The sequence below is a fragment of the Rhinolophus hipposideros genome (genome assembly GCF_964194185.1).
Source record: "Rhinolophus hipposideros genome assembly, chromosome: 15".
Taxonomy (NCBI): Eukaryota; Metazoa; Chordata; class Mammalia; order Chiroptera; family Rhinolophidae; genus Rhinolophus; species Rhinolophus hipposideros.
The window spans coordinates 28,848,923-28,869,143 of record NC_138061.1 but is presented as its reverse complement, the minus strand read 5'-3'; the positions used below and the strand labels follow the sequence as shown (position 1 = coordinate 28,869,143).

Sequence of the window (20,221 nt, the reverse complement as noted above, 5' to 3'; positions counted from 1 at the left end):
TTTCCAACAACTAACACAAAAACATAAGCAGGATCTTTTATATGAATCTATAGCTATAGCTTAAAGAGAAACCACTTAGAAGCACTTCATTTAAAAACCTTAGCAGTGAAAGGAAGAGAATATATAAAAGAATATAGAATTAAGAAAGGGTTTTGGAATTAGTAGACTTGTACATGTTTTTAGATGAAAGTGAAAATGAGTGAGAAAGAAAGGTAAGAGTGAAATTCAGATATATTGTGCTATCTACAAAAAAAGTACCAAAAGTTGAATGTATACCTCTTTTCCCTGATTATACTAATTTTAAAAGTATGTCATTATTCATCTTTTTTTAAAAATCAAATACTGATTTACGTTGTAAAGTGAAAGACCTTTTGACAGTCTGTCAGCTTTAATACAGCTGTTTTATTATTTTGGATTGGAAAAAGGAATGGCTTAAATGGACTACAAAAAGATGTCATATTTATTTTTATATTTCTCTTCATATATAGCTTTTTCTCTCACACACGTATATTCAGCAAATAGCAACAGGTATCCAGGTTTACAAATATGTATTAAAATAATTGGTGCATAAAAAATAAATATTGATTTATTTGGTCAATGGTTATAGATTATGTACTCTGTACAATCTGACACTTGGTAGAGACAGGAAGTTCTATCCTAAGGGATCATTTAAACTCAACAGCCTGTTTTGCTTCCCACCCACCCCCATTCTATAATGTTTTTATTTTGATCTTTTTAATAACTTTTTAACTTTATTTTTTAAAATTACATATATTTAAGGTGTGTATGCTTTGATATACAGATAGATACACAGTGAAATAATTACTAATCAAGCCAATTAACGTATCCATTTCCTCACATATTTACGTGTGTGTGGTGAGAACTCCCGAGATCTACTCTCTAGCAAATTTTCAGTATACAAATATTTTAAGTATTAAAATGACTTCATGTGCTTTTAACATTAACTTACTTAAAAGTTTAAGGCATTTCCACACATGCTCCCCACTTCCCCCCAGTACTGCAATCAAGGATGACTTTAAGTGTCACTGGATTTACAAAGTATATGTTGGAATCACATAATGCACATTACTTTTGAAACACAAAAATACACATTGATGAACAAATAAAGGCAGTGACTTGCTGACATAAACATGCCATTGTGTCACCACCAGTCCAAAGGAAGGCCACCATGGTACCAAAATCAGGGGCAGATTAAGTGGGATTAAAATGACAAAAGACCCACTTACTCTTCCTGGCTAATCCAGACCGGGTTGAAAATAGCCTGTATCCCGAAGATTTGGTTCAGAGATTCTGGATTGATATGTCCAAGGGCTCTGTGAACTGTCTAGAGTAAGAAGCTCAGTTTCATCTAGACAAGCTTTCTTTTTATTGTACTTTGGTGTGTTCGACAGCCATTTCTTCACTCTGTCGATTTAAAAAGACTATAGTTGCTATTACGAACTCATTATTTTAACAAAAAATATCACAGCTTATATCTGCTGTGTAAAAATATTTTTTTCTTGCCCCGGAAGTAGTTATAAAAAGATGACTTTAGTGAAGATTTACATAATATATAGTGTAGTATGTATCTAAAATGAGATTTTATACATTTCTTGCTCTCTAATATTTCAATCTCCTGGAATGACACACAGCCATATTTGGTCTTGGATTTGCAATTCTATTTTAACCTGGAGCTTGCCTCAAAACTTTACGTAATAATAATGATACAGCCTTTGTAGCAATTTACAGTTTTAAAATGCATTCCCAGTTACAGTCTCACTCCACAAATATTTATTGATCATAGACTAAGTGCTAGGCAGTTACACGGGGCAGCTGTTATTATACCCATTGGAGAAAGCAAACACTCAGCAGATGTTAAGTGACGTGTCCAGGATTATACAATTACCAAGTGGTGAATCTGGGAACTGAGCTCGGGGTTCTTGTTGAGAGGCAGTGTCATGCCATGCTGCATTGATTTAGATACCAGTTCTGACGTACTCACTGTTTAATCTTGAGCAAGTTACTTAACCTTTCTGTGCTGTGGTTTGTTGAGATTAAGAGTATTCATAAAACACTCCAAACAGTGCGTGTTAAGTACTATTATGTGAGTGTTTGCTATTATTATTTGGTGCTTTAGTTCAGTATTCTTATGCTGCCCCTATCTCTCCATAGGTTTAGACTATTTCCTCTTTTTTTCCAGTTTTTCATAATTTTTCTGTTTTTCATAACTGTCAATTTCATTTGGCCAAACCACTATACATCTGTCCTTTGGCCTGTATACCTAAAATGGTCTATTTAGACCAACTTGCTCTGGTTTTCTAGAATACTAAGAAATGAAGCAGATCCATATGTGAAGAGATTATTAGTCGGAAACTCTTTGAAGGAGTTGTCTTCGTAAAACATAACTTCAAGAAAACATTTTAAGAACAACTTGGAAGGATTTCATTATTTTTCCTACATACACAAGAGTACAATGTAATTTGTAGTTTCTGAAAGTTTTCCAGTGGTTTCTATGATCATTCTGAAATTACCTGGTGGATAATTCAACGTGTCTAACAATTGAATACCTGCCAGATCTTCTTTAATAAAGCTCTTCAATTAACACAATCAATTTTTTAATCATTTATTATTTTTTCAATGGTCCTGGAAGAAAACACTTATTTACTCCAAAAACTCATATATTGATTACATGAACATTTGCTAATATTTATTTTTATAGTTTAAATTAATCTTACTCAAAGTAGAGAAGTTTACTTAATCCAAAAAATAAAAATTGAAAGCAAAATAGTGAAAGACTTAGTGTTTCTCTTCTCTATAGCAGAATAATTTTTATTTTTGTTAAGCATAGTTTGGTTTGTTTGTTGAATCTAAGGCAAATTAATGATTACACTTGATTGTGAATTTTCATCTTACAGAGTTTAAACATCTTCCAGAACCTAAATAAACGCCAGTTTGAAACAGTTATTCATTTGTTTGAAGTTGCAATAATAGCAACTGACCTGGCTTTATATTTCAAGTAAGTACAGAACTTCTTTATACTGTGTGCTTCTGCTTCCCATTAACGATCCATTGCATTGAAGTTGAAAGGCATTTATTCACACACACATTTATTCTTTTTCCTTTTGGATTATCAATAGAATAAGATGCCTGACAGTGAATTTACTAGACATCTAGAAAAGTATTTTTAAAATCTAAGCCCCTGATATTAAGTAGTTTGTTATCTGAAGAAGTCTGAAGAATATTCAGCAAGGTTGGTGCATGATCAGAAGAGTGATGCCACAAAACCTGACAAGGTAGTTTTGTTCTGGCGAATTCACCATGGTCTGGAGTCTGACATTTGATCCTGTCAGTCAGGGAGTTGATACTGACACCTATTAACCAAGCTCACAGAATTCTGAGTTATACACAGCAGAATACCAGCCTATAATTTATAATAATAGCTCCCAAGGAGACTAGATACTGCAAGCTTCTGCATATTTTCTTGTCAGTGAACCATAAAGTTGCTTGGTGAAAGTGGATTAGAAAAAGGTGAATCAGAGATAGAATCAAAATATTTAATGACTTGGATGGGAAGTATCAAACTGTACCTCTCTGATCTTTCTTAATTAAAAATGTAATTATTGGGCTGGCCCAGTGGCTCAGGTGGTTGGAGCACCATGCTCCTAACACCCAAGTCGCCGGTTCGATTCCCACATGGGCCAGTGAGCTGCGCCCTCCGCAGCTAAGATTGTGAACGATAGCTCTCCCTGGAGCTGAGCCGTGGGCAAGGCTCATAATACCAGCATGGGCCAGGGAGCTGTGTCCTACACAACTAGACTGAGAAACAACGGCTTGAACTGGAGTGAAGGAGGGGGGAGGCGGAGAAGGGGAAAAGATTTAGTTATTAAATAGTTCAAACATGAAGACAGATACTTAGAATAATATAATTGATATCCACATATCCATAACCCAGATTCAACAAATGTTTTGCCACACTTTAGATCTCTTTTTTTTTAAAGGAGAAAAAAGGTGAAACAAGTGAGGCCTCCCACCCCTACTGCACCATGAAGCACCCCTCCTCCCTGCCTTGCAGACATCACTAATCCTGATGTATATGCGTCCTTTCCTCCATGTTCTTATATGGTATTGCAAAGCGTGTTTTTAAATTTTCCATTCTGCAACTTGCTTTCTTCGTGCATTTTTTTTTAAAGATTTACCTTGGTGGTAAATGGAGATCCAATTCATTTGTTTTAACTGCATATTCAACTGTATGAACATACCATAATTAGTTCAGCCATTCTTCTATTTATGGACATTTAGACTGTCAATTTTTCATCATTACCTACAATACTGCATTGTATGTCCTTGTATATGTGTGGGAGTTTCTCTAAAGTACATACCCAGAAATGGGATTGCTGTAGGGTTTGCGTATCTTACATTTGACATTGCATAACTGCACTCGAGTCGTACCAATTTAAACTTCCACCAGCTGTGCACGAGAGCTTCTGTTATCCCTTATCTGGATTACTGTTGATCTGAGCACATTTAAATCTATTTATTTTGTTAAGCTGAGTGTAAGACGGTATCTTATTGTTCAGATTTGTGTTTTCTTGTTTACCAGTGAGCTTGGACATCTTTTCGCATATTTGGGGTTCCAAGTTTTTCGTTGTTTTTACATATTATCTCATGACAGCCTGCGGCCTTTATGTTATGATCTCTTTTGTTACATGTAACTTAAATGTTTTCAAGCTTATCAACATTTTTTATGACTTGTGCTTTTTGTCTTAAACCCTTGCTATGCTAAGGCTACACAGCTACTCCCTTTTCTCCTTTCCCTTGGCCCTTAGATCCACAATGTAGACATATGATGCAAAGTCGGAACATGAAATCTGAAAAGGCACATATTAAAGTGCTTTTTATCTCTGGTCTGATATGCTAAAAAATGTTGCACAGCTGTATCTTTTTTTTTTCCTTAGGAAGAGAACCATGTTTCAAAAAATTGTTGATGTCTGTGAAAAAATGGAAACTGAAGAAGAGGCTATCAAATACATAACCGTTGATCCAACCAAAAAAGAGATTATCATGTGAGTGGTCAGAATTTTATTCCTCTTTTGGCAAAAATAACTTATTTTGTATGTCTATTTTAACAATTTTTGTTTTCTTCCAAAGGGCAATGATGATGACTGCATGTGACTTGTCAGCTATAACCAAGCCCTGGGAGGTGCAAAGCCAGGCAAGTCCAGTTATGTTTTCTTTGCTGCCACACTCCCAGGCACTGCCTAGGTCCCATGTCAAAGCGAACATGAAGATACCTGGCAACTTTATTTACCTCAGAACTTTATTATAGCTATCAGTTATATGACTATATATTTTATAAGCAATTATCTTTCATTACCCTGAACTTGTCCTCTCAGTTTATAATTTGAAAAAGAAGAAAAAGAGGAACTTGATAAAATGTTCCCTGTTGGGTTTCTGTTAATCGAGAAAGGCAAACAGCCTTCAAGAGCTCACAGATGTCAGTAGGACAATGTCTTTTTGATCAGGCCCCAGAACAAGACAAGCAGAGGGAATATTGAAAGAAAATGCTTTCTTGAAAGAATTCCTTATCATTGAACAGGCTGCGAAATGTTTATATACAATTATTCAGGGATTGTCTGACTTTTTTCAATAGAGGTGATAAATCAGCACAAGACAAGGAAGAATCATCAGTGCTTTCCTCCATCAAGGGTGGTTTTGCTCCTACAACCTCTGCGTCAACATGCTGTAAACTATGAGAAGGCACTGAGCTCATGCTCAAGGATGAACTCCTTCCACGGGAGTTCTCCTCAACCTTGGGGAGTTGAGAGTGGGGAGCCACTAGTTTACCCCTGGATTTCTTACTAGTAATTGGATAAAAGAAGCTTCTTTTTCCCTCAGTAATTTCTAGGGAAAACCTTAAGCAGAAGAGAAGCCAAAATTCACTGGGTTCAACTATAAATACAAATACAACTATTGTATTTGTAAAAATAGAATAATTAGAACATCAAGTGCAAAACCAAACACAGGTGCTCCTTCTGCCCCGATGTGCCTGCTCTTCCTCCTGTTATCCTTCATCCACCCAGCCACCCAAGCCAGCAAACTAGCGTCTTGCTTGACTCCATCTTCTCCATTTCAAAACCACTGCTGTCTATCACCAGTGGTACAACCTCCATTCAGAATTTCATCAGAACTACGGCGATAGCCTCCTCAGTGATCCTGTCTCATCATTAAGTCCCCAGCCTTCCTCTGAGCTGCTGCTGGCTTCCTTTATAAACAGTTCTGCTCAGCCATTCCACTGCTTAAAAAGCTATTTAAATTCCCCACTGCCAGAGATTCTCAACTTTTTTAAAAAAAAGAAGTCTATTTCCTCCACACACACACACAAATCACCTTATAAAAGAGAATAAAAGCAACCCTACTTCAGCTTAAATCTCTCTTGGCCTCCACCTTCTTGGGCCACTAGAGCACTTTGGAAGATCCTTAGGGCTCAAGGAATAAGAATCACTGGCCTAGAGAATCAAATTCAAACTTCCCAGCAAAGCTTACATGGCCAGTCACTACCTGTCCTTAACTTACACCCCCCAGTTCACTTCCCATCACTCTCTCCCTTGTCGTCATCGCACACTCTAAGTTCCTACTCACATAAGCTATGGACGTTTAATTTGATCTCTGCACAGTCTCCCCCTCCTCTTATCCTGGCTAACTACTATTCATCCTTGATGACAGAGCATAAATGTAACCTCCCCCTCAATGAAACATATCTTTACTCCCTTTTCGTTGATCCATAGCATTTCACACGATGACTATTATAGCACTAAGCACACTGTTCACATGACTCTCTTCACTAGATTATGAGCAACTTAAAGAAAAAGTTTACGTCTTGGCAAGCCTGGTTCATGCCAATGTAAGGCAGCTAGTAGGTGTTCAATGAACTTGATATTGGTTTTTTTTTAAAACTATATTAACTCTGAAATATCCGCAAACTGTAACAAATAAAGCTGTGTGCAGGTATGAGGGCGTGTGCACATGCACACATGCAGATAGACGCTCCATGCTAACAGGTAAGCAGGACAAGAGGAGGACCTGGGAAGCTTTAGAGCCTGAAGTGGAATGGAATGGAATGAAACATCTTCTCATCTCGTCTTTTTATTGTTGAGAGGTGGTGGCGACAGCAAATAGGACACAGGCACTCCCAGAATGAGTGTGGAACGTGGAAACAGAGGAAATTCCCCTTTCCCATTTCAATATCATCTGTAAATGAGATCTTTTTAAAACCAAAGAGCATAATGTTACAGTACTCCAAACATTAACTATAAACCCGTCCTTAAATGTCAACATGCCAATTCAATGCTTTTTCTCTATTAGTAAGTTGTTTTCATGAACTCAGGGTTTCTTATTTGCAGGTAGCACTTCTGGTTGCAAATGAATTTTGGGAACAAGGAGATCTGGAGAGAACAGTGCTGCAGCAACAACCTATTGTAAGGACCTTGTCATAAAAATGTACTACTTATTAAAAATTGATACAAATCAGTCTATTTTGTTCACTGAACTTTAGAACACTATATTTCTAAAGATATTTATTTCTCTTTCTAGCCTATGATGGACAGAAACAAAAAAGATGAACTACCTAAACTTCAAGTTGGATTTATTGATTTTGTTTGTACTTTTGTATATAAGGTAAGTAAACAAATTAATTGAGTTAAATACATCATCTGGATGAGATTCTTTCTTTCAAACTGTAACCAAAGTTAAAAAGGCACCCACATGGAAAGACATTAGGGGTGTCCTTATTTCTCCAAAGTAGTTTAGGTAGTATCCTGACCTCTCGTTCACGGGTGGAATAAAAGGCGAAACCTCAGATGTGAACAGACTGATTTATGCAGGCAGGAAAGACAGCACCTGCCTTTTCCTGTTTCCAAAGCACTGAATTAAGCTCATCCTAGCAGCTCTGAGCACTACAATGCTTTACAATTCCCTTGCATATAAAAGTACTGAATATCAACCATATAATTTAAGTAGGTTTTGACCTAAAATTCTCTGTAGGAGTTCTCACGGTTTCACACAGAAGTCACACCTATGCTGAATGGTCTTCAGAATAACAGGATGGAATGGAAATCCCTAGCTGATGCGTATGAGGCAAAGATGAGGGTAACTGAAGAAGACGTGAAAAAGCAGGAAGAACAAAACATGATTGAAAAAGGTTAGATGGAATTTTTTTCCTTCTTGCTTAATCCACCTAGAAGGTGGCTGCTGAGGTACCTCTGCAGAACACTGAGTTTTTAGAAACATGAAAACCACAGAAATCAGTGGGATCAGGGTTCGGTGAGCAAACAGTTTCAGTCCCAACATTGTGCATTAGCTGTGAGATTGTGAGCAACTTGAGTAACCTCTCTGAGCTTAATATTCCTTTCTATATACCGAGGAGGTTTTACAGATCTCGGAAGACTTAAGGAAGCCCTACATGTAAAGCAAAGCTGGCCAGCTGAATGAGGTGACTTCACAGGTACTCTTTAAGACTTGGCCTGCGCTTCAAATGTCTCCACACGATGCTGTTCTCCCTGATGAAATTTCGACTCCTGAAGTCACTCTGTTAGGTTTAACGTCTTCAGAAAGCCTGTTAAGATGCTTAGGATCAACTATTAATACATCAGATGTCTCAAAATGTCATCTTTAAAGTGGAATGCTAACGTGATGATTTCACATTTTGTCTTGAAAGCTCAGCACTCAAAGTTTTCCAAGAAATTCTTGTTTAACAATGAAATCACCTCTATCTGGAAAGGCCTTATAAAACAGGAGATACAACATTCCTTTCAGAAGATTCTATTGTGTGTAGTGGTATTTTAAACACTTCAGAGGAGGAGGAAGAATTTTGCTTAAAAGGTTAAGGTTATTCAACAGAATAAAAAGTTTCTGACTCCTTGATATCCATTCACTTACCCACTTGATGGGTGTCTATTCTATACAAGGCCCTGTGTTAGGCAGGCCCTGGGGAAAGAGGGGTTTCCTGGTGGGAGAGCTGGATATGAAACCGATAAATGAACAACTGATTATCTACCATGTTTCTCCAAAAATAAGACCCAATTGGAAAATAAGCCCTAGCATGATTTTTCAGGATGACATACTCTGAATATAATGCGTCTTTTGGAGCAAAAATTAATCTGACCCAGTCTTATTTTCGGGGAAACACGGTAACTGTAACTATCAGAGAAAGCATGGGCATCCCGTGCTCCTGAGGGATCCTGGAAGGCTTTACTGAAGAAGGATGCCTCTGCTAAACACTGAGGCTTTGGCTAAGCAAAGGCAGAGGTTGGGGAGGAAGGGAAATAACAGAATATGTGCAAAGGCCTTGAAGTTGGCAATAAGCTTGGTGCAACTGAAGAACTTAAGAAGTGGTGTAGATGGGGCTCTAGAGAGCAACAGGGCAAAGTACCAGAGGAAGTTGGTAATGTAGGCAGCTCTGCCAGGTAGTGGGTTGTCTTCAAGGCCTCTCTGAGGATTTGACCTCCAGGAGACTAATGGGAAATCTTTAAAGGGATTTAAACAGGAGAGCGTAAGATCTGATTTGCACTTCAAAAAGATAACAAATGTCATTTTCTTGAGCAAGTGAAAGCAAAGGTATTTCTTAGTACAATTAAATCTTTATCTCAATTTTATGATGAACGGGGATCAGGTCCTTTAAGTGGCTCCTGACATTTTCTTTTACCGTGTTTCCCCGAAAATAAGACCTAGCTGGACAATCAGCTCTAATGCGTCTTTTGGAGCAAAATTAAGACTCTCACTAATACTGCTTATACTGCTTATAATAAAATAAGACCCGGTCTTATAAAATATAAGACTGGGCCTTATATTAATTTTTGCTCCAAAAGACGGATTAGAGTTGATTGTCCGGCTAGTTCTTATTTTTGGAGAAACACAGTAGTATTCAGTATATTGGACATAGACTTTCTATACTTTACGTATATAAAAAATTACTTCTGAATTTTTTTCCTACTATACTGAGGCCTCTGGGAACTAGGAACATTATTTTGTGTCTCCAGGCAACAAGCTTTGTCCCTGGCACAAAGCAACAACTCAGATTCCCAGATTGTGTAGTTCAGTGGTTCTCTTGAGAAACAGATGTTATAACTGGCATCATTTATTAGATTCCATTTTTCAAACGGACCTCTTCTGAATATGAATTCAGGTTTTTCAATGGTCAAACCCTTAGTATTTGCAATAAGTTAGAACTATTAATTAGGCTATAAAGTTAATACTAATATGAGTGTTAGAATAAAAACATTGTATTTCCACTGACTCTCACTAATACTGCTTTTCTCCTTTTTACTGTAGTTGCAGAAAATTCAGGTGGTGGTGATGACAGAAAGTCCAAAACATGTCTAATGTTGTAATATAATACAACTGATCTAAATTTCAAATATTGTTTCTACTTTTCAAGAAAAACAAAATATTCAAAATAACTTCAGCAAATTTCATTCAGCAAATCATCAAGTGACAGAAAAAGAGGAGCTTTGGTGGTGGCACCCCTTTCTCTTGTGACTATCAAGAGAAAATATACTGCTAACCTGAAAACACTAGAGGGTAAAATAAAGTTCAACAGAAGTGTAAAATAAGAGGAAAATGAGTGCATTTTTGGTGCCAATTTGTTTTAAATTAAAAAAGAATTAAAAATTAAATAATCCTGATACTAGTCACCAATTCTTTAAGAGTTCTTATTAATTATATTCATTTGCTGGGGCTACCATAACAAAATATCACAGACCGAGTGGCTTAAACAACAGAAAATTTTATTCTCACAGTTCTGGAGGCTGGAAGTCTAAGATCAAGATGTTGGCAGGGCTGCTTTCTTGTGAGGCCTCTTTCTTTGGTTTGTAGAGGGACGTCTTCTCCGTGTCTTTACATGGTTTTCCCTGTGTGTCTATATCTTGATCACTTCTTATGAGGACACATATTGGACTCATATGACCTCATTTTACCTTAACTACCTCTTTACCCACCCTATCTCCAAAATACAGTCACATTGTGAGGTATGGGGATTTGAATTTCAACGTATGACTCTGAATGTCAACATATGACACCCATAACATTAATACTTGCAATTTATACCTCAAATCCCTTCCTAAACTAAAAGACATTACGTCTCAATGTAAGAGTAAATACAGTATAGAATGTATCAAAGAAAAAAGATGTCAAATGTTATTCCATCTGAAATGCTTATCATCTTTCCTCTATTTTTACTACTTTTGTAAGTTTATAAACTATGTCTTGGTCCTTTGCCCATCCCTCTCTGCAAGTCTGAAATCAATTATTTTATGTGTAGCTAATATTTTATGTTCAGAACTATTCTTCTAACTGAAAGAATTATCAATTTATAAGACATTACCTGGATAATCCCAATGTACGTTAAATCGGCTAACAATTATTATGCATTAAAAAGCATGTGAGTTGATTATGTAAGAATTTTACTTATTAAAAGTCATTTGGAAGGACTTCAACAGAAGTTACTTTAAAAAAAAGATTACTAGAACTATATAGCAGGCATTCTGTACACTGACTTATCAAGAGAAACTAAGGACAATCAACTACTGCTACTACATGGTGTATATCTGGACATCAGAAAAATTTAAGATTTCTTCTTTTAATATCTATAATCATAGACCAAATTGGAAAACAGGCCAAATAATAATAATCACACCACAGATTCTGTCAAAAGATACCTGAAGTATTATGAATCGAATTGATGATCTATGAACTTCAAATGTTTTGTTCTAGAGATAATTTTAAGCAGTCAAGAAGCCAGTCACCATATGTTATATTTTCACAAGTTAGGTACTTAGGATCCCAACTGTTACTCTCACATTAGAAGGTGAGGTCCATGAGAGGAAAGGTTTTGTCTGTTTTTGTCTGTTTGGTTCATAGCTCCATCCTGGCACCTAGAGACATGCCTGGTATAAGGTAGGTGCCTGGTAAATATTAATGAATAATACTTTGAATAAATGTCATATCAAACAGGTATAAATGAGGAGTACCTGAAAGTTAATAAAATATTTTTAGGAAGAAAAAAACCTCACTCGATATATACACCCAAATGAGTGTTGTCTGTTTATGTCATCACCATGGGGAAGTGGTACTTGTATATACACCTTATTTCTATTGCTTAAAATAATTTTGAAACTCACTTCTAGCATTATTTTAGAAACTGCATAAAAAATCTCTAATTTATGTAATTTTTGACCCCAAAATAATCAGTCAGCTCAAACAACTTCCCCTCCTCATTCACAAGGAAACAAATTAGTATGGGGGAGAGATGTGCCACCACTGAAGGTCTGCAAAAATAGGAACTGTGCTTAAGAGCAACTATAGGAAAGTACAGCTTCATATCCCAAACCAGTGTTCCACTGAATATCACTGAATGCACTGCAAGTTTGAAACAGTTCTGTTGGACTATTAATCTCTCAGTTCAACATCTCTGAGGTCTTTTCAAAGACTCCTTAAAAATATGACCTGTCACTGTATGAAGGAATTAGGTATTCATATAATGATGAAATTTAGAAATGAACTTGATGTACATAAACTGTACTTGTAATTCCAAATACATGAATCTATTTTGAAAGGGTCTTGCCATGTTTCCCCAAAAATAAGAAGTAGCTGGACCACCAGCTCTAATGCATCTTTCGGAGCAAAAATTAATATAAGACCCGGTCTGATATTATATAAGACCCAGTTTTATATTATATTAAAATAAGACCGAGTCTTATAATTTTTGCTCCAACAGACGCATTAGAGCTGACAGTCCAGCTACATCTTATTTTCGGAGAAACATGGTAGATATCTTCCCAAGTTAATATTTAATTTTACAGTTATTTTCTAATGACTATTAAACTATGAATACATTTTATTATTAAAATGTCTAGCTTCATATATTCCATTATCAGTTTTGTTGCTGAACATTGGAATAACTTTTCCTCAGAAATCAAGATTCCTTTTTATTCACTATTTAAGTAGTTGGATAAAAAAAGACATAATTTCTTTAAAACATGAAGGGACTTTCAAACAATGTTTAACATTATTATTTCCTAGATAGTTCCTTTGTAGCACTGTCCAACATAATGCCTCACACATAATAGAAGTCTGAAAAATATTTACTGAATTAATAACTATCTAATAAAAAAAAAAGTCTGATACTAACCATTTAAAAATAAGACACTAAATTACTTATTTTGCAATTTAATGCCAATTATCCCACACTTGTCATTAATAATAGTATACATTTGGGGCAGCCGGATGGCTCAGTTGGTTAGAGTGTGAGCTCTCAACAACAAGGTTGCCGGTTCAATTCCCACATGGGATGGTGGGCTGCGCCCCCTGCAACTAAGATTGAAAATGGTGACTGGACTTGGAACTGAGCTGCGCCCTTCACAACTAGATTGAAGGACAATGACTTGGAGCTGGTGGGCCCTGGAGAAACACACTGTTCCCTAATATTCCCCAATTAAAAATAAATAAATTAAAAAAACGAAATGTATCAATAAATCCTTTTGAAAATTGGATGAAAAGTATGAACCCTTTCCCCAAAAAACACACACAGACACAGAAATTTACACAGATTATAGGATTACTTAGAACTCCTGACGCATAGCCATTGACTCTTGGGGATATGGACTCTGAATTAAGAAGTCGTATTTTATAATATATCCCTGCATATAAGTAAATCCATATTTGCATGACCGTATCTGAGATAAGTTCTATGCACACAGTATTATTCAGATAAATTATCTTACTGTGTAAGCTCCGTTGCAGATAACTTTTGTGAACATATCCTCTGTTTTAGACTACTGGGGCCTCATTTGGTTTCCTGTGGTATTAACTTATTTTGTAATAAATTATCCACACACTGGAAAGTCAAATTTGATTATAACAAACTTCCTTATGTTGTAGAGGTGAGAAGAAAGCAAAGCAAGAGAAAGAAAAAAGAAAAAGCAGCTGGAAATAGGTGGTAATGGGAAAACAGGTGCCCAAAAGAGGGATGCTAATGTATCAAAGGAAAGACGTTGAAGATATACTTAACCTACTTTATAATTTTTGTCAGGCTCCAACAATCCTAATAATTTTCAACTAATTGAAGCAAAGAAAAATAAATATAAATCAGTGAAAAAAACTGTACAAAATAAAGGAGCAATGGAGTCTCTGTACAGTATACTAGCTCAATCCTCTAGGAGCTACAGATGGAACAGAGTTATAGATAAAGAGATATGCAAAGGATGGGGGAAAGTGTTTTCAACAGAACTACCGAATTTCCAGAGCATCTGATGTCTTGAGAGTAGCTGAATTTTTATTTCCAAAGACAAACCACTCAAGCTGCAACTTGTAGATAAAACTTTTTGAAGTTTCACAGTGTACTTGCACATTAAGGAATATAGACTCCTTTCTTCCATGTCACAAAAATAAATCTTGAAAATACTCATCAAATTCTTCTTCCCTATTTAAAATAAAAGGCATATATATTGATTATATCAACAATTAGAGAAAAAAATTACAAGGTGACATATCACGAGATTAATAAAAATATTTTAATTCAATATAGTTGCTGATTCTTCTATATATCAACATATTTCATGATTCAGCCAGCTATCAAATGATTCTTAGCTTCTAAAATAACTATACCCAAATTGATTATAATTAAAATGTTTTGTACACTGGAACCTTTCCCTAAATGTATTTATTACCTAAGATTTTACTTTAAAGTATTTTGTAAAATGTTATTGCTTCTCTTTACTTTTTGCGTTTACTTTATAATGTCTCTGTTCCATCTCATCAAATTCCAGTCTGATCAAGAAATGAATGAAAAAGGAACTATTTTAAGGAAAAATAAAAGACTTATTCTTAGGAATAGGGAAAATCTGCTTAGGCTGCAAGTTTTTATTACTAAGAGAATAGTAAATATATAACTGTAGCAGTAAAGATTATGTCTAGAACAAAGAATAGAACTCTGAAAGAAGATATTAATTTATAACATAATGTATGAAAATACTATGAAAATTACTAAGTATTAAATAAAAATTAATGCTAAGAGCCAGAGTGGTACAGTGGAAATGGCACAGGTTTTCAAGTCAGACAGTGTTTAAGTCTTAGCTCTGTCACTTGTTAGCTGGGTGACCAAGTTACTTAACTTCTCTGGGCTCAGGGGTTTCTTTTTCTGTTAAATGGAGAATATTACACTTCTTCATAGCGTTGCTGTAAGGATTAAATGTATGTACAACTGCTTTTCTTCCTTCTGGGAACAGGGAACCAAGCTGGACAGTCAAATTCAGTCTACCAGTATCTTTAGAAAATGCTCTTTTAGGTCAGAAATTCACAATGGGATTCCATAACTTGGTTTTAAATAATTGTGAATACACAAAGTCATCACAACCATGTTCAAATTGCAAAAAAATTAATTACAGAATCAAATAAAGTTGATTTAAGAATTATTTGCAATTTGGTATTCTCCATGCTACGGTCCCTTTTCCTTAGCATGACAGCAAAACGTAGTAGAATTTTAAAATTTGTATTAAGAACTTAAATATATAAATTAGCTGAATCTCTGTGTGGACTCAGATGTTCAGTACCTGATCAATGTCAAGTTTTTATAAGGTCACAAAGAGTTTTGGATTATGACAGCCTTCTTGGGATTTACTGATGTTATCTTTATGGCATAAAAAGGTGAGTTGTCTCTAAGACCTATTCTGTCATTTTCAGCTGTAAAGCTATTCAAGGGGAAGTTATATGGTTGAAAATTTAGTCAATAATTTAACTAAGATAGCAATATTTTATTTACAACAATAACTTTTTAATAATGTGATGTATAGTGACCACACATTTAGGAATTCTTTGGCTAAAATAAATAAATAAAAGGTTAAAGATCACAGAAAAAGTAATCTTGTTAAAAAGACCTCTTTCCAACACACTTGAATTCTATTGTATTCAGAATATATCATATAATTAGCAATATGTTATATAATCAGCTTTTAAATTAGTGTAGTATAACTGATTTAATAGGTCTCTTTCTATTATGAACCAACATGACTAGGGACCAGCATAATGGGACTAAAATTTATTTGAACACTTACTATAGTTGTAGGTATTGTATCAGGTGCTTTATAATCTTTATTTCATTAAACTTTCATAAACTCTATGCAGTAGGTATTATTTTATCGTCTTTTAACAGATAAAGTTCAAGTGGTGAACATGCCAGTATGTGACAAGAACTGTTAACATTCCAGCCCATATCCAGACAGCTCTTCCAACCCATAACAGAGAACAACGCATGTACTGAGTTATCTGTCTTTGGGGGCTAAAGTGGGTGTTGGTAAGTAAACTTTTACCCCTATATATACCCCTATATATATATCTTCAAGGGGGTCCCCTGTATAGGTTTATAATAATCAGAGTATCATGGATGGACTGCTCTGGAAGCTAGTAAACAACCCTTCTCTGAAGGAATCTAAGCAAAAACCAGAAGGTCATTTGTTAAGGTGAGCTGAGGAGAGATTTACTCACCAAGAAACTGGACAAGCTGGATGTTTATGGTCACAAACAATGGCTGGGAATACACTCTGATCTTATCATGCTAGGTGGTCCTTGGCATTAAACACACATTCATGACGGTAAGTTTCTTCATTAACTCTTATCAAGAATGGCTGTCGTCACAGCTTCCTAAACTGACGTAATGGGTATGTATTATCTATTTATATAAGGACTTACTGTGATTTTTCATCGGTTTCTGGTACTGGGCCTTTCCAAAGCTCAGATTCTGAAGTACTTTCTTCCTCATCAGAGTTTCCTGTTCATTTAACAGATTTTTTAAAAAGTGAGTATTATAGTTAAAACATATTTTGAACTACCCACCAATGCAATTAAATTAACTTCAGATTTAACTGCAGTTTAACTTCAACTTTTATGGCTCTCTCGAAATTTAAAATTCACTCTATCAGACCAATAAGTTCTTTCTAAAAGTAAATAAATAAGCTGAGATATACCAAAAAGTCTCAGGAAAAAGACCATAAAGTCTCATGGAAAACTTCTCTAAGTTACACTGAGTTAAAGTAGCAATTCCAATAGTATTAACTAATAAAGGAATATCTCTTGCAATATATGTGATTGTCTTTGATTTACTTTCTTATTTTTATTAGTCATACAAAAGACATTCTGGTTAAGATTTCGGAAGAGAATATATTTACATTAGGATCAAGACCTCAAGAACTGAAGTAGTGGGTAGGAACAGCTAGTTATGAAAAAATGCCAGACATTTAAAAAAATTAATATTGATTCCATTAATTAGAAGAGGCCTATTGCAGTGAAGAAACGGGCCTTGTCATACACACAGTTTTAGGAGTAAAAATTCTGTAAACTCTTTCTTGAGGAAAATCTGGCAATATAGACCAGTTTAGAATTTACATACCGTTTGACTAGCAATGCTGTTTTTAGGAATTTAATTGTTTACTTAAAATAAATGAACACCTCAGATATATGTACAAAGATGTTCATTGTATAACAATAACAAATGAAAAGCTAAATTCCTACCAATTAGGGATTAAGGATTGGTTAAATAAATACTATACAGCTGTTTAAGAAAACCTTAGCATATCTGTATGTATTATCATGGGGAAATATCTATGCTATATCAAATTTTTAAAACGTTACAGAAAGCATGCACAGGATAAACTGATTTATGGTTAAAACATTACATATATCTATATAGTATTATATATGTATGTATACATATATTATAAGTTTGTAAGGACCAACCAAACTTAATAGTGATTATATTACTTGTGGTCCTGGGATACTTTTACTTTAAGAATTTCTTTTTTTTTCTTTCTATTTTAAACAATGATCATGTATTATCTTTAAAAATCCATAAAAAATAGATACTTCTATTTTAAAAATATAACAATATAGACATGTTTCCAATGAATCACCCTATATTAGTCAACTAAAAATTATCAAATACTGAAAAACAAATCATGAGGCAATAAAATTATATGCCACAAAGTAATTATATTAGCAAATAATTCCATTCCAATAATGGCCATTTGTCTAAAAAAAAATGACACAAATTTGGCCAGTCAATACAGAATGTCAGTAAAAGAATATCCCTTGGTTAAACTCAACACAAAAATAACACAGCACTGATTTGTCACAATGGTTCTAGCTTTTTACCTGTTGGACTTGGATCCTTGAATCAAGATGCATGAACTTTGGTACTGATTCTATTTTGGCACAAATGCTAACAAAAAGTGGCCAAAAAAGGGAGGGGGGGTTGTATTTCTAATGATCTACATACAAAGATGATAAAAATATAAAACCTTGGGAATAACATTCCCACTCAATGGCAGCCAGTGTCCCAAACTGAGTATGTGAGAAAAAAGAATAAATAAGTCTTCTACTCTTATTTTTATGAAAAACAAAGCACACAAAAATAGTTAGGCCTACTAAAGTTACCCCTATGGTGTCACCTTGTTAATGACGTCAGAGAACAAAACCTACAACGCCTTTGGAAGTGGGAAGCTAATTTCAAAAGGCCTTAAAACCAGCTGCTCTCTTGTTTCCTCTCGAGTACTTCGCACATGCCAGTTTGCCTACCTCAGTTTTTGGATACCAGACAATCAAGTTTTTCTAAAAAAATCAAACCAGTTTGTGACAACATTATAAAATAACTCTCTTTGAAAGAGCACATGCTGAAAAAGTGGCCAAATATCCTTAGAGAATCACATCTCCAAGCCTGGACTACATGACCTTTATGGTCCTTAACAACCCTACGAATCTATAATATTCTAGTTCCCTGATTTTTATGATAACTGCTACAACCCGCCAGAGGCGGGCGGGGTGCTGCTAAAGAAATAACAGTTAGTAGAACGGGCAATACCAAGAGATGCTCTTGCATCAGTTTCACATCTATGTACTGATTATTGGCAAGTGGAGATCAGATTTTAAGTCACTGACTCTCGCTGATGGAAGGGGGTCATGGAGGTCTTTAATTGAACACTTATCCAATGAATGAAGCTCTTATTGCAACACCCGGGATAACAAGTAGCTGTCCAATCTATGCTTGGACATCTCACTACTTGCTAAAGTAGTCCATTCCCCTCATTGTTTTCTTCAGATACTCCCAATTGAAAAGTTTTTCCTTAAATTAGGCCAAAAATCTGTCCTCAGGCAATTCTTATTCATAGACTCTAGTTCTGCCAACCAGGCACCTGAAAGGGCCCAGGGCAGGTCGCCCCAAAATATGTCACAATGGAATACTGATAATTTTGAATTACAGTTACTTAGGAAACTGCCATTGAAAGAAGAACACTCTGATCTCTCTGTCCGGCTAAAAAGCTCCTTAATCTCCTTACCCTATCCCTCCCACCCCTTCACTTTTTAAACATCAACAGTTCCTTCAACCTTTTTTTTATGACACAATTTCAAGTTCTGTCAACACCTTGGTTTTTCTATTCTTGATGTGCTTTAAGTTTGCGATGTTCTTTTTAGCATGTGATTCAAATCGCATATAATTTTCTCTACATGTTTGGAATAATAAAAGCAGGTCTATCATCTTGATTTTTCTGGATATTATATGATACCTAAATAATTTGGTCTACTGTAGAAGTAGCAAGTTTCAATTACAATAACAAATTGACAGGTCAGATTTTATAGACTTAATTTTTGATCTGACCAGTTCTAAAGAACAAAGCAACAATTTACAGTTGGGTAAAGACAGTCTATTCAATAAATGGTGCTGGGAAAACTGGACAGATACATGCAAAAAAATGAAACTGGATCACCTTCTTATGCTGTACACAAGAATAAACTCAAAATTAAAGACAAATGCAAAACATGAAGCCATAAAACTCCTAGAAGAAAACATGGGAAGAAGTAAACTCTCAGTAATATTTTTTCTAATCTATCTCCTCAAGCACAGAAAATGAAAGAAAAATAAACAAATGGGACCACATCGAACTAAAAAGTTTTCTCACAGCAAAGGAAACCATCAACCAAACGAAAAGACATCTTACTGACTGGGAAAATGTATTTGCCAATGATAGATCTGATAACAGGTTAATATTTGAAATTTATATATATATAAAGCTCACACAACTCAACAACAAAAAACAAACAATCTAACTACAAAATGAGCAGGACATGAATAGACATTTCTCCAAAAAGGACATACAGATAGCCAATAGGCATATGGAAAGAT

At 35.2% G+C, this 20,221-nt stretch overlaps 2 protein-coding genes and 1 long non-coding RNA gene across 6 annotated transcripts in view; 1 reads left to right on the top strand and 2 right to left on the bottom strand.

The window, feature by feature from the left end:
- Nucleotides 1-8,046, bottom strand: part of LOC308507833 — a 32,446-nt gene extending 24,400 nt beyond the window's left edge. Inside the window, exon 1 of the long non-coding RNA XR_013994941.1 lies at nt 1,248-8,046. This is a non-coding gene — a long non-coding RNA (uncharacterized lncRNA). The remainder of the gene's footprint in view (nt 1-1,247) is intronic.
- The window catches only part of PDE6C (phosphodiesterase 6C), a gene marked incomplete at both ends in the record, with an annotated part of 37,000 nt that extends 26,577 nt beyond the window's left edge, over nt 1-10,423 (top strand). The window contains 7 exons of one of the 2 annotated variants that reach the window (XM_081073543.1): nt 2,916-3,016; nt 4,956-5,063; nt 5,149-5,212; nt 7,401-7,475; nt 7,591-7,674; nt 8,041-8,197; nt 10,327-10,423. In XM_081073543.1, the coding sequence (XP_080929669.1) occupies nt 2,916-3,016; nt 4,956-5,063; nt 5,149-5,212; nt 7,401-7,475; nt 7,591-7,674; nt 8,041-8,197; nt 10,327-10,385 (648 nt within the window). Of the gene's footprint in view, nt 1-2,915; nt 3,017-4,955; nt 5,064-5,148; nt 5,213-7,400; nt 7,476-7,590; nt 7,675-8,040; nt 8,203-10,326 lie in introns of those variants that run through there. The other variant, XM_081073544.1, reaches the window with a different exon arrangement.
- A 342-nt stretch (nt 10,424-10,765) lies between these two features.
- The window catches only part of LOC308507832 (protein FRA10AC1), a 34,726-nt gene continuing 25,270 nt past the window's right edge, over nt 10,766-20,221 (bottom strand). For all 3 annotated transcript variants that reach the window (XM_081073545.1, XM_081073546.1, XM_081073547.1), the window contains exons 13-14: nt 16,738-16,816; nt 10,766-14,473 (exon numbers count right to left, since the gene is read on the bottom strand). In XM_081073545.1, the coding sequence (XP_080929671.1) occupies nt 14,431-14,473; nt 16,738-16,816 (122 nt within the window). In that variant the 3' untranslated portion in view covers nt 10,766-14,430. The remainder of the gene's footprint in view (nt 14,474-16,737; nt 16,817-20,221) is intronic.